The following is a 12,750-nucleotide window of genomic DNA, read 5'->3' on the forward strand; positions in this document are numbered from 1 at the left end:
TGCGAGAGGCCGGTAACCGTAGGGATCTATCACCAACTTCTATGGAGTCCCTTCCCAGAACAGCAAACAAGGCTGGTTCTTAAAGTCAAACAATAATTTTTATTAAGAACAAAATGCATGCATACACTCACAATTATGGGGTAAAAATAATTACACACACACAGAGAGCCCTAGGAAGCTTAGCCGGAAACTGGGAATAGAGAGCGAGGGAGCAAATATATCTACCTATCCTGAAAAGGGGTCCAGTCCGCGGGAGAAGAGAGTAGCTTCAAACATCCAGCATCCTCGGCCAGGAGAATAAGAGGCTTAGGGCAAACCTCAGGGGAACAGCGCTTGTGGATCCAGAAGTGTGTACAATGAGAGAGTGGCTTAGGGAAGTGACCCTAAGGGAGTAGTGCTTGGACTCAGGAAGCGTACACGATTTGAATGGGGCCAGGGCTCTACCTTTATAGGTAAAATGTGCCCGGGGTGAAAGAGCCCACCTAGCCGTTAGAAAGGCTCCAATGGTCAGTTCCTGTGTTTGACAAAAGGTCTAATAGCCTTGATCGGTAGCTGCCGGGGTGTGTGAAAGCAAATGCAAAACATGTTACAGCGCTGCACAAAGGGATAATTTGTTAGTTAATTCCACCAGAGCTAAGTCGATGGATTTTAGGTGGGGACTGTACTTTCCCAGGAACAACTGTACATACTTGTGAATGTTGTTTGATTAGCTCCTCAATCATGGACAGGAGATCTCATCACGGAATCAGGGAAAGGAATGTGTTAAGTGAGGACGACTCTGCGAGACCTTTGTTGCACTGGATTCCTTTGGAGCTGGAGAGACTGCAAATCCAATCACCTCTTAATCACTCTGCATTCCTGTGCAGCGTTCCATGCATGCCATGTTCTCCCTGGCGGGATTCAGCAACTGTTGGAGGTCCTCTGGTGGCAATACAACTGCCATTTTAAATCCAGAGGCCTGGTGATTTTTAATATCACAAGCAGCCATATTAAAAATGGCTATTAAAATGGCGGAGGCCGGGCTGACTGCTTACAGAGCCACACACTGACTAAGGCAAACCCAGGTGCTTAAACTCTTTCATTTGATTGAGCGTAGCCAATAATAAGTGCACAGGTACCACCCAGGTGACCCCTGTTCTAATTGGTTCTGTCTCCCAAGAGTTCTTCAAACCTGTAAGAGTTGTTAGGCTCTTACAGCCCAATTTTTGGATGGTTTCAGCTGTAACCAATAGGCAATGTAGTCTCTGTACTCCACACAGATATTCATAGCTTTCAAGCTCCACACAGATATTAACAGCTTTGAAACCGAACAAGAACAAAGAAAATACAGTTTACAACTCTGGAAACTGTAACTGATTATTCAAAGTGGACTGGAAGGATTGGACGCTTGATGAATATTTATGATTATTTATGAATATTTATTAGTTGTAGATTTTAGATATTTATTATAGAATATTTATCACATTTGAGCACTTGCACTTTTGTATGAATTAAAATATAAAAATTGACAAAATATATTAAATATATAAATATAACCTTCAAGGTTTGTAATTTGTTTGAGAGTGTTCTACACTTGGAGGACCCCTCTTATTTGGCTCCCTAGAGTTCAGAGCAAAGCTGGATGATTTCAGTTCAGATTTTCAACTTAATACTAAATCTGTAACAAATTCCCAATTTCCCAAAAGTTAGACATTTCATCTCTATAGAACTGAAAGAATCAGAAACAAACCTCAGAAGCCACGGCAAGATCCAAGTAAAGACGAGATGTTCAGCAATGTTTCTTATTTGCTCATTACGAGATAGAATTCCATTAAAATCTACCTTCTCTCCTCATGTCCCATGTCACACCAAACCACACACCACACCATACACAATGGAGAATTTAACAGATCCAAGCAACACACCTTGCTGGGAAACTGCTGTATAATCTGTGGGGTGTACGTTGCTTCTGATGGCTTCTTCTGCAGTGACACCACAACGAAGAGCTCAAAAAGCTGCTGCTCCTGGAATTCTATGAGGTCTCGCTCCAGCGTCTGGTAATGTGGGTTCCTCTTGGACTGAGCCTGCACTTGTAGCAGGCGCTTATGACGACCTATAGAAGACAAACAACTCTGTGAGGGTTTTAACTAGAGGTGGGCACGAACAGGAAAAAAATGAACATGATGTTCGTTGTTCGTTGCCATCCACGAACAGGGAATCACGAACAACCACAAACATTACCCAGTTCACGAACATGTTCATGGTTGGCTGTTCGTGGGAGGGAGTGGGGAGACTTGGAAGGGAAGAAAGTTCCCTGCGCCGTTTGCAAATGGTATGGGGAACCTCCTTCCCTTCCAAGTATCCCTCCTTCCAACTGGCTGGTGGGGGGAAGACTCTGAAGGGAAGAAGGTTCCCCATGCCGTTTGTAAATGGCATGGCGAACCTCTTTCACTTCAAAGTCTCCCTCCTTCCAGCCAGCTGGAGGGAGGGGGGGCGACTTGGAAGGAAAATCCCTGGCATGGGGAACCACCTTCCCTTCAAAGTTTCCCTCCTTCCAGCTGGCTAGAGGGAGGGAGAGGAGACTCTGAAGGAAATGAACACCACGAACAAGGCTTGGAACCAACACATGTTCGTCGGGAACGGGGCCTCATGAACAGCTTGCTCGCAAACAGCTAATTGGGCTGTTCGTGGCTTTTTTTTGTTCATATTGCTGTTCGCACCCACCTCTAGTTTTAACACTGCATCTTAAACCAAGTCACAGGAAACAGCATGGTCTGCATTTAACAGAAGATACTTGAAAGGTTAGGTCAGTGTTTCCCAACCAGGGTTCCATGGAACCCTGGAGTTCCTCAGGACATCAGCAGGGGTTCCACAAGAAATCCGGTTTGTCCACCATATGGACAGGAAAGTGTGGATTTCCACATCTGCCCACTCTCATTAGCACGATTTCCCCTCGTGCCTGCCACTGTCTCCCCCACACACCACATGTTATTACTGATTCAAAAAAAGGCCAAAAGCCATACAGCAGAAATAGAGGGCATGAGGGAAAGTGGAGAAAAGAATGGAATCGTCTCCATGTGGAAACAGCCACAGATTTAGCAATACAACCTAACTCTAGACAAACATATTAGCACCAGCAAGCTGGATTATCTAGAACTGGGACACAGCTGGTCTCCTCCCTGCCACTCTAGTGAATCAGCACATTCTGAACGCGCACAGTGCTGCAAAAGAATAGCAACAATATTGTGGTGACTACAATGACATAGGCTTAGTGTGCTTATACCAAGTAATGTACGTCCATAGTTTTATATTAGGCTGGACTGCACCATCTCATCTCCAACCTCTAGCACCAAGAGAAGGTGCTTATCTAACTGTCTGTATAACATTGTCTGCAGAAAGGAAAAAGTACGGCTGGCCATATGCTAATGGGCACTGCCAGCATGTTGCTGCAAAAGATTACAAGCAAAGCTTTACTCTGTCAGGTTCCAGACATGGAAAGCAGGAAATGCTGGTGTGTCCAGAGCCCTGGCTGCCAACTAGAGCAGATGAGTCATGACACAAAGCCAGTTTGGAGCCTGTTACTCTCGTTGATCCTCCAGTGTTTATATGCAAGACTAGGATAAAAGGCCAAACTTGTTATGTATAATCTCATTCTAGTTTCTCCTTTTCCCAGCAAAGGGTGTTTCATAATCTTGCAGGAGTTTACAAAGTACAGAAGTGACTGGGCTGCAGCCTCAGCAGGCCATTCTCAGTGGGCAACACTGGAAATAGTCTAAGCAGGAATGTGACCAGGAACAAAAAAAGGGGCAGATTTCACATGTTTTGTTGCAAGAATAAGATTGCCAACTGGCTGGTGTGTGTGTGGGAGGAGAAATGCCTTGTCCTTTTACTAGTGGTTTAATGAGTGGAAATGGGCAGTGGAAGTTGTTCATGGCATAGAGTAAAATAACATCACCTTATAATTGTGTGCATATCAAACTGATATTAAAGAGACAATTTAAAAGTTGGCAATCCTATGCAAGACCTCATAAGTTATTTCACAGAGTCATGGAGCTGGAGCAAACATCCTCTATTCCAATTTCAAAGATTTCCTAGCTCTAACCCTTTTCTGCTTGAACAGATGTTCATCCAGTTTAGCCTTCAGAGAAGGAGCTCCACAGCTGGCTTGAACAATTGATTCCATTGTTCTTGCAGTTAAAACACACACACACACACCATTGCCAATGCTAAATCCAAGTACTCAAGCTCATTCCTTCTCATTTTTCCTTCAGCAATCTGGTAAAACTCTTGTTGATTCTCTTATAGGAACATACTTTGCCATTCCCAGCTACCTCTGCCAAGCTGTGGCCAAGCAGAGGGGGAGAGTTGATGTGCATGCAGGCTAGCACTGCCAAAAACACCAGGCAGGAATGAAAGGGTAGGCCTAATTTATGCACTGCATGTGCTGTCTTGCCATGCCTACACAGAGGACCATAGTAGCTGGCGCAGGCTGAAAATGTCAAAGGCACATTGCAACACCACCTGAACTAGCCACACTAGGCCAGCAACCTCTCCTTGGACCCCACTTGGCAGAAGCAGACAAGTTCTGCATGGTCTCACATTACTTATTTATTTATTTTACTAATACCCCCACCTTTGTAAGCCACCTACAACGCCTATAAGCCTATAATTCTCCTCTACTCCATTTTATCCCCACAACACTCCTGTGAGGTAAGTTTTATGCCATCTTTTCAATTCTCTGAAACATGTCACCATGTATTCTAAGAGAGTAGCTTTCAAACTTCTTGCCCTCAGGAAACTTTTTCCAAATCGATCTGTTTGCCATGAAACCCATGCTTGTCTACCACAGAACTCCTAAGTATTCCAGAATCCAGAATATTCTGTAATGTAGGGATTCCCAACCTTTTTGAGCCTGTGGCACCCTGGAATTCTGAGAGTGGATAGTGAGCACCACCCCAAAATGGCTGCCAGAGCAGGTGGAGCCAACCCCCAAATAGCTTCTGCAGGAGGCAGAATCAAACCAAACATCTCCCTCCTCACTTTGCAAAGGAATTGAGAAAGGGAATTGAAAGAAATGAAGGGAAACCTGAAAGGATAAGAAAGGAGAAAGAGAAGTAGAGAATAAAAAGAAGAAAGTTCCTCTTGATCTTCCAGTGGCTGTGGCTGCTATTGCAGCAGAAAACAATTCCATTTGAATTAGGGCAGCCAGTAATAATCCCTGTAATCTACTTTCTGTTGGACCAGGACTGAAAAGACCCTGGTTCAAACCCCTGCTTTCCACAGAACTTATTGGGTGATCTTGGACCAGTCATTCTTTCAGCCTAACCCATCCCACAGGGCTGTTCTGATGATAAAATGGAAACGAAGAGAACCATGTAAACTACCCTGAGTTCAATATACTGTCGAAGGCTTTCACGGCCGGAGAACGATGGTTGTGGATTTTCCGGGCTGTATTGCCATGGTCTTGGCATTGTAGTTCCTGACGTTTCGCCAGCAGCTGTGACTGGCATCTTCAGAGATGTAGCATCGATGCTACACCTCTGAAGATGCCAGTCACAGCTGCTGGCGAAACGTCAGGAACTACAAAGCCAAGACCATGGCAATACAGCCCGGAAAATCCACAACAACCATTACCCTGAGTTCCTTGGAAGAATGTTAAAACTACATCAAAATAAACATTACATCCTGCAGGGCAAAATAAACAACAGTAGATACATAAGTGTTCAGAAAAACTTGTCTACGTTTACTGATCTTCTCCTCAAGGAGAAGCTATTATGCTTCTGAGAAATTTCAACTTTCTTAGGAACACAGGCTGAAAACCATTACCCTAAGCTAAAGATGCCCAGTTCCTTCAGTCTTTATTTCTGGCAGACACCCCAATACTGTATTATCTTCACTGGGATCCTAGGAATGCAATCCTCACACCAAAATTTTAGCACATGTAGCCAAACATATTATACCATCCTAAGTACTGAAAACAGACCCTAAATAGTAAATGAGCATCCACAAGCAAATGGCAGATGTGCCAATTAGTCAAATGGTTCAGCACTCCCAAAAATCCCCACATAGTGTCAGGTGCCAAAGCTGCATCTAGCCCAACCATTCCCAGCATTAATTATACCAGCAATTGGACACCTGTAATTATGTCCCAGGAACTGGCTCAGCCCCTATGACTCACTCGCTCACTCACTCACTCACTTTTCGGCAGATTCTCTGGTTCACTGTCATACCCATTGGTTTCACCTGAAACAATAGAAAGTTTCCGTCAGCATTTGACACCTGGGTGGAAAGAGGGTGTGCTAGAAGGCAGCTGATGAACCACCATGAGTCTCTGACACTATTCGCTGGTCATAACTGCACAGAGCAGTTGGTTACAAAACATGCATACTCTCTAGTTGGTCAATAAAACATGTAACATTCACTTTATAATTCCAGTGAGGCATCTGTATAATTGTGTAATACAAAGGACTGAGGAAGGAAGTATGACTGTAATTGTTTAATCCCATTAGGTAAATCAACAACCCTGATTTGCAGAATCCAGGCTAACTCAACTGCAGACAAGTTTTAAGTACATGAAACTTCATTTTTCCACAATCATCCTTCCTTCCCTTAATCTCTCCTATTATTTCCCTATGGTCTGTTGTTGATCGCTAGCAACTTGGGGACTGAGACTCTGTCTAGTTTTGCCTCTGCAAAATGTCATATACACTGATAGCATTAAATAAGAACAATGCATACATTTTAAGAAAATGTTTTTTCAGTCCACATGTGAAAAGTAGTACTGAGGCAGCATCCTCCATCCCATTTTAAAAACCCAAATATTCAGGGGCTATTTTTTACTTCTGCAGTTTTATTAAACATAAGTCCACGGCACTTCTAGGACAAAGGTCTAAGTACATGTTACAAAATCCTCATGTCCCCTGCACATCTGCCCCAGTCCTGTGAGCCAAATGAACTTAGAGTTCCTTGCTCAAAACTTAATTCCCAGGCCTGAATTTGGATTGGGACCACAGCATGTGGGGAGATTGTCTTAACCCATGCCACTTCCTGCCTTGAAATAGCACCAGGGATCTGCTATTTGCCACATTGGGGAAACTTATGTACAGTCCATCAATATACGAAAGGTTCCCTAGTGGATCCACAGGGACATTTCAGGTCAGGAAAATCGGGTCTGGGGGAAAGGTTAAAGCCACTCTCCCCCAGTCTGACTCAAGCCCACTCATGCCTGGGAATTAAATTCTGAGCATGGTCCTCCCAGAAGACCCCTGCTCAACAGGAATGGCATGGAAACTCAAGGGACATTAAGGGCCTTGTAACATGTAGGACCAAATTAAACAAATTATACATGATAGCAAATGCATGATCACTGTCTCCATTTTAAAGTGTTTTTAAAATCCCATGTGGCCCCAATTCAGATCAGGCCCGCTGCATAAAGCAGTTTCTCCCCCAACCTGTGCCTTTTAAAGTACTGAAACAGCCATGGGGGAGGGGGGTGTCTGCACACACCAGGGTAGGGCAGAAAGAACTCCACGCCTGTACGGCATTTTAAAAACACTTTTAAATGGTGGCAGCGAATGCATGGCTGCCATGCATTTGCTGTCATGTTCAGGTAGGCTCACAGTTAGGCCCTCAGAGTTGCAAGATGTCTGTGTCAGACATTTTATAATAGACATCAGCTATCCTGCAAAGAGGACTGCACAGAGCCAAGCATCTATACCTCTTGCTGGAGATGTTTCTTTTCCTGCATGAGCCACCAACTTCACTTTCTTCTTTCCTCGTTTGGAATCAAAGATCTCCTGTATCTTCAACACAAGCTGAAACCCAAATGACAAAGTGGAAATCAATAAAGCCTCACAAGTGTGTAAAAAAAAAGCCTGCCGTGCAATTAACAGACCTATTACATGAAGAGCTATGGCTAAGAAATATGGTTATCATCAACACCATGGTATAGATACACCAACTGATCCAAAGAGCAAACAGAAAATAAACTGGCTTCTGGAAGCAGCATGCAAAAGCACACTTTTTAAGGAAGTGGGCGCTCTGGACATAGGCTCCAAGCATAAGTCACATTTCAGTGCAAGAAGTGAGACTCATGAACTAAAAAACTGGAGACAGAGAATTCCTCCAAGTATTATGGAAGATAATGTGATGGTTGCATATACAGAGACTTACCCAAAGGCACCATAACACTTAGTATGCAGAGATACTCTTACCTACTCCTTAGGACCCAAGTAGAGCTTCACAGCAGAACTTGGCGTAGCCCTCTAATTGGGCACTGGGCAAATCTGTGCAAATTTAAGGGTTCAGAGAATTGCCAGTGATGTAATCATCCACAGGACAAAACGTATTCACTATTCCAAAACTGAGTTGCTCTAAAAAAAATCCACATTTCCCATGGGAAAGCAAAAATTAAGCCACTACTTGACAGCTTCACAATTCTTATCATTTTCACAACAACCCGGTGAGATAGCCGTAAGACACAATAGGTTGTTGAAGCTATCATAGAAAACCTACAAGCAAAAAGATATAAACCTAAGTCTCCCACGTCTACAATACCAAAATATTGCTGGCCTGTGCCACATGAGGTTTACTATGGGTGTCTTCAACTTCCCCGATGTGTACTGGGAGACAGGCTCAGCAAAGCGTCATGAATCATGCAATTTCCTGACCTGCCTGGCCAATAACTTCCTTTTTCAAAAGGTGGAGGAAGCTACAAGGGGCTCGGCCATACTAGACTTGATATTAACCAACAGGGAAGAATTAGTAGATGAGGTGAAGGTGGTGGGGACCTTAGGGGGAAGTGACCATGTCCTCCTTGAATTCCAGTTGCTGTGGGGGGCCAAGGAAGTTCGTAGCCAGACTCGTAGGTTAGATTTTCGTAGGGCCAACTTCGATGAACTCAGAGCCTTGATGAGAGTCATTCCGTGGGGGAGTATGCTGGAAGGGAAAGGAGCGAGTGAAGGGTGAGCCCTTCCCAAACATGAGCTTTTGCAAGTTCAAGCCCTCACTATCCCAGCAAGACGGAAACATGGTAAGGGCTCCAAGAAACCTATGTGGATGTACAGAGAACTCCAGAATAAGCTAAGGGAGAAAAAGGAAATGTTCAGGAAATGGAGAGAAAAACAGACCTCTAAAGAGGAGTATATGAGGGTTACTAGGTACTACAGATCAGCCATCAGAGAGGCCAAAGCTCAGTATGAGCTGGGTCTGGCCAGGAGGGCTCGCTACAATAAGAAAAACTTCTACAGATATGTGAGAAGCAAACGCAAGGTAAAAGAGGCAATTGGACTGCTGTTGGGAGTAGATGGAGAAACTCTGATGCAGGACAGAGAAAAAGCAGACAGGCTTAATGACTTTTTTGCGTCTCTTTTCTCCTTGAAGAACTCAGGCACATCTAGAGATAGAAAATGTGGCAGGACACCTGAGTGGCTAATTGTCATTGACAGAGAGGTTGTGGAGAGGCATCTGGCTGCATTGGATGAATACAAATCCCCTGGGCCGGATGGGGTGCACCCAAGAGTGCTGAAAGAACTTTCTAGAGAACTTGCAGAACCCCTGTCCATCATCTTCAAGGCCTCCTGGAGGACTGGGGATGTGCCACAAGATTGGAGAAGAGCAAATGTTATCCCAATCTTTAAGAAAGGGAAGAAGGATGACCCGGGAAACTACAGGCCGGTCAGTCTGACTTCTGTTGCTGGGAAGATATTAGAACAGATTTTAAAGGGATCAATCGGTAAGCATCTGAAGGACCGCTCAGTGATCTGGGGAAGTCAGCATGGTTTTGTCCCTAACAGATCTTGCCAGACCAACCTGGTTTCCTTCTTTGATCGAGTGACCAGCTTACTGGATCAAGGGAACTCTGTTGACGTGATTTATCTGGATTTCAGTAAAGCTTTTGATAAGGTCCCCCATGACATTCTGGTGGGCAAACTGGAAGACTGTGGACTGGACTATAGGTCAGTTCAGTGGATAGGGAACTGGTTAGAGGAACGCATCTAAAGAGTGGTGATCAACGGCGTTTCATCAGATTGGAGGGAGGTGTCCAGTGGGGTGCCGCAGGGCTCAGTTTTGGGCCCAGTACTTTTCAATATTTTTATCAATGATCTGGATGAAGGAGTGGAAGGGCTGCTCATTAAATTTGCTGATGATACCAAATTGGGAGGAGTACCAAACACCCAAGAAGATAGAATTAAAATTCAACAAGACCTGAATACTCTGGAGAAGTGGGCAGCTGTGAATAGGATGTAATTCAACAAAGTCAAGTGCACAGTATTACATCTGGGCCACAAAAATGGGAAGCACAAATACTGGATGGGGGATACACTTCTGGGCAGTAATATTTGTGAAAGAGATATTGGGGTAAGAGTGGACTGTAAACTGAATATGAGCAGTCAGTGTGATGCAGTGGCAAAAAAGGCCAATTCAATCCTGGGTTGTATCAAAGGGGACATAGCATCGAAATCGCAGGAGGTCATAGCCCCTCTCTATACTGCCTTGGTCAGGCTGCACCTGGAGTATTGTGTGCAGTTCTGGAGGCCTCAATTCAAAAAGGATGTGGACAAAATCGAGAGGGTGCAGAGGCGAGTGACGAGGATGATCAGGGGTTTGGAGACTGAGCCCTATGAGGAAAGGCAGAGGGCCTTGGGAATGTTTAGTTTGGAGGAGGTTGAGGGGGGACATGATTGCTCTCTTTAAGTATCTGAAAGGCTGTCATTTGGAGGAGGGCAGGGAGCTGTTCCAGTTGGCAGCCGAGGGTAGGACCCGAAACAATGGGCTTAAATTACATGCACAAAGGTACCGGCTGGATATTAGGAAGAATTTTTTCACGGTCAGAGTAGTTCAAAAGTGGAATCAGCTGCCTAGGGAGGTGGTGAGCTCCCCTTCACTGACAGTTTTCAAGAATAGGCTGGATGAATATTTGTCAGAGATGCTTTAGGCTGATCCTGCACTGGGCAGGGGTTTGGACTAGATGATCTGTATGGCCCCTTCCAACTCTATGATTCTATGATAATTTCCCTGAGGTTTTTTTAGTTGTTCCAACTTGAGATTCTATGAGCTCCCACCCCCCTCCAGAAGTGGTGCATATATCTGCCAGAACAGAAGGGAAAGGACCCTGGTATTCTGCAGCGGAAAGCGACCCTTACTTGGGGAACAGAGTATCACTGAATGGGACTAACATAAACAAATTGCTTAAGCAAACAGGCATTGATCCTGTGAGGAAAAGACATCTTCTGGAAAGGCCCTTAGAAATTAAAGAAAGACTTCAGGCAAATACACCCAATGGTCCATGTCAGGACTTATGTGTAGTTTTGCCAACTTCCAGGTGGAGTCTGATGATCTTCCAGAATTACAACTCATCTCCAGACTACAGAAGTCAGTTCCCCTGGAGAAAATGGCTGCTTTGGAGGGTCGACTGTGTGGCATTATATCTCACTGAGGTCCTGCCCCTCCTAAACCGTGAACTGCCCCTCTCCAGGTTCTACCCCCACCCCACCCCCCGCAACCCAAGAATTTCCCTACCCAGCACTGGCAACCCTACTTTTGTGTCACTCCAAGGCTTTAAACTTCATCCAGTTGAGTAGTTGCCATACCATCTCTCCTTTTTCTATCTTTTCAATCTATGCCAAAATACTCCAGTTGCTTTGGAAGCCTAAATATGACAAAGCATTTATGCAAACTAGTTCTTTTGTGATTCAGAATATTGTTATTCATTTCTTTAGGACAAATCTGGACTTGCTTTGAGTGAGTTTGGTGTAGGTATAAGCCAAGGCATGGATTGTTTGAGTACCCAGATGTCGTGACAACTGCTTGATTCCATCTCTGCTAATGAAAAGGGTTTCTTTTTTTGTGTTCTCAGCAACACATGATATTCATTAGGCCAATCATGAGCCATTTTGCACAGAAGTCTGCAGCAAGAGGTGCTCAAGTGTCGCACACAGTTGATTTTCACATTTGCAAGAGCTGTGAAAGGGCGAGCTCTCACATCTTCCCTGCAGAACCTGAAGAATGGTTTTTTCTCACAGATCTAGAACGAAGTAAAGTACCAATGCTTAGAGCTGAATGGGCAGAGCAAAAGGAAGGACAATAGAGTACCAGGTTCCTGGTCCAGTGGGCACTCAGCTACTGGATACTCCTTGCTTTGGCTGACTTCTGTCATTTCCAAAGAAACAACCAAGTGCTAAAAGTGAGCAGCCCAACCCACCAGGGTGTCAGGCAGCTCAAGCCACAGGCAGACTGACAGCTCTTTGCCTCAACATGTCAAGTTCCAGCCTGCTGACACTCTGGTCTCCAGCAGAACTGCTTTACTATTCTAGACACGGCATGCAGGCCAAGTTCCCTCTTGCCCCAAGCTTTAAGAATGCATTCAACATTCCAAGCAAAGGCAACAGGGTGGGGTCTGCTTGTTCCCATAACCACAAGTAATGCAGAAAAGCAAACGACAGCCACCAGGTAAATCTGTTCACAGTCCCGACCCATTCTCTGACCTCAGCAAACCCAGCAAAGAGAGGCTCACAAAGGAAGAAGGGGTTGCAAAGATCCAATCTGCTGACCTGGGGTCAGGCAGAAACACACGGGACTGCAGCTTGACCTTAGGCCACAACTGCTCTTATGCAGGAAGAACTGGATTTCCTGCATGAGCTTCCTCCTGCCTGCCTTCTGCACCCCCAGTTTTCCAAACCCAGGACATACTTCTACCGAATTGAGAGTAGCTTTGCACTTTAAATAGCAACCCAGCTATATCAGTGTTTGCGGAGATAAATATGTCACAAC

The 12,750-nt window shown here is 44.8% G+C and overlaps 1 protein-coding gene across 1 annotated transcript in view; it reads right to left on the bottom strand.

Moving 5' to 3' along the window:
* DENND2C (DENN domain containing 2C) overlaps positions 1 to 12,750 on the bottom strand; it is a 77,533-nt gene that overhangs the window by 22,153 nt on the left and 42,630 nt on the right. The window contains exons 6-8 of the mRNA XM_054981468.1: positions 7,697 to 7,793; positions 6,178 to 6,222; positions 1,905 to 2,092 (exon numbers count right to left, since the gene is read on the bottom strand). Coding sequence (XP_054837443.1) covers positions 1,905 to 2,092; positions 6,178 to 6,222; positions 7,697 to 7,793 — 330 coding nt within the window. The remainder of the gene's footprint in view (positions 1 to 1,904; positions 2,093 to 6,177; positions 6,223 to 7,696; positions 7,794 to 12,750) is intronic.

This window comes from Eublepharis macularius, chromosome 5 (genome assembly GCF_028583425.1).
Source record: "Eublepharis macularius isolate TG4126 chromosome 5, MPM_Emac_v1.0, whole genome shotgun sequence".
NCBI lineage: Eukaryota > Metazoa > Chordata > Lepidosauria > Squamata > Eublepharidae > Eublepharis > Eublepharis macularius.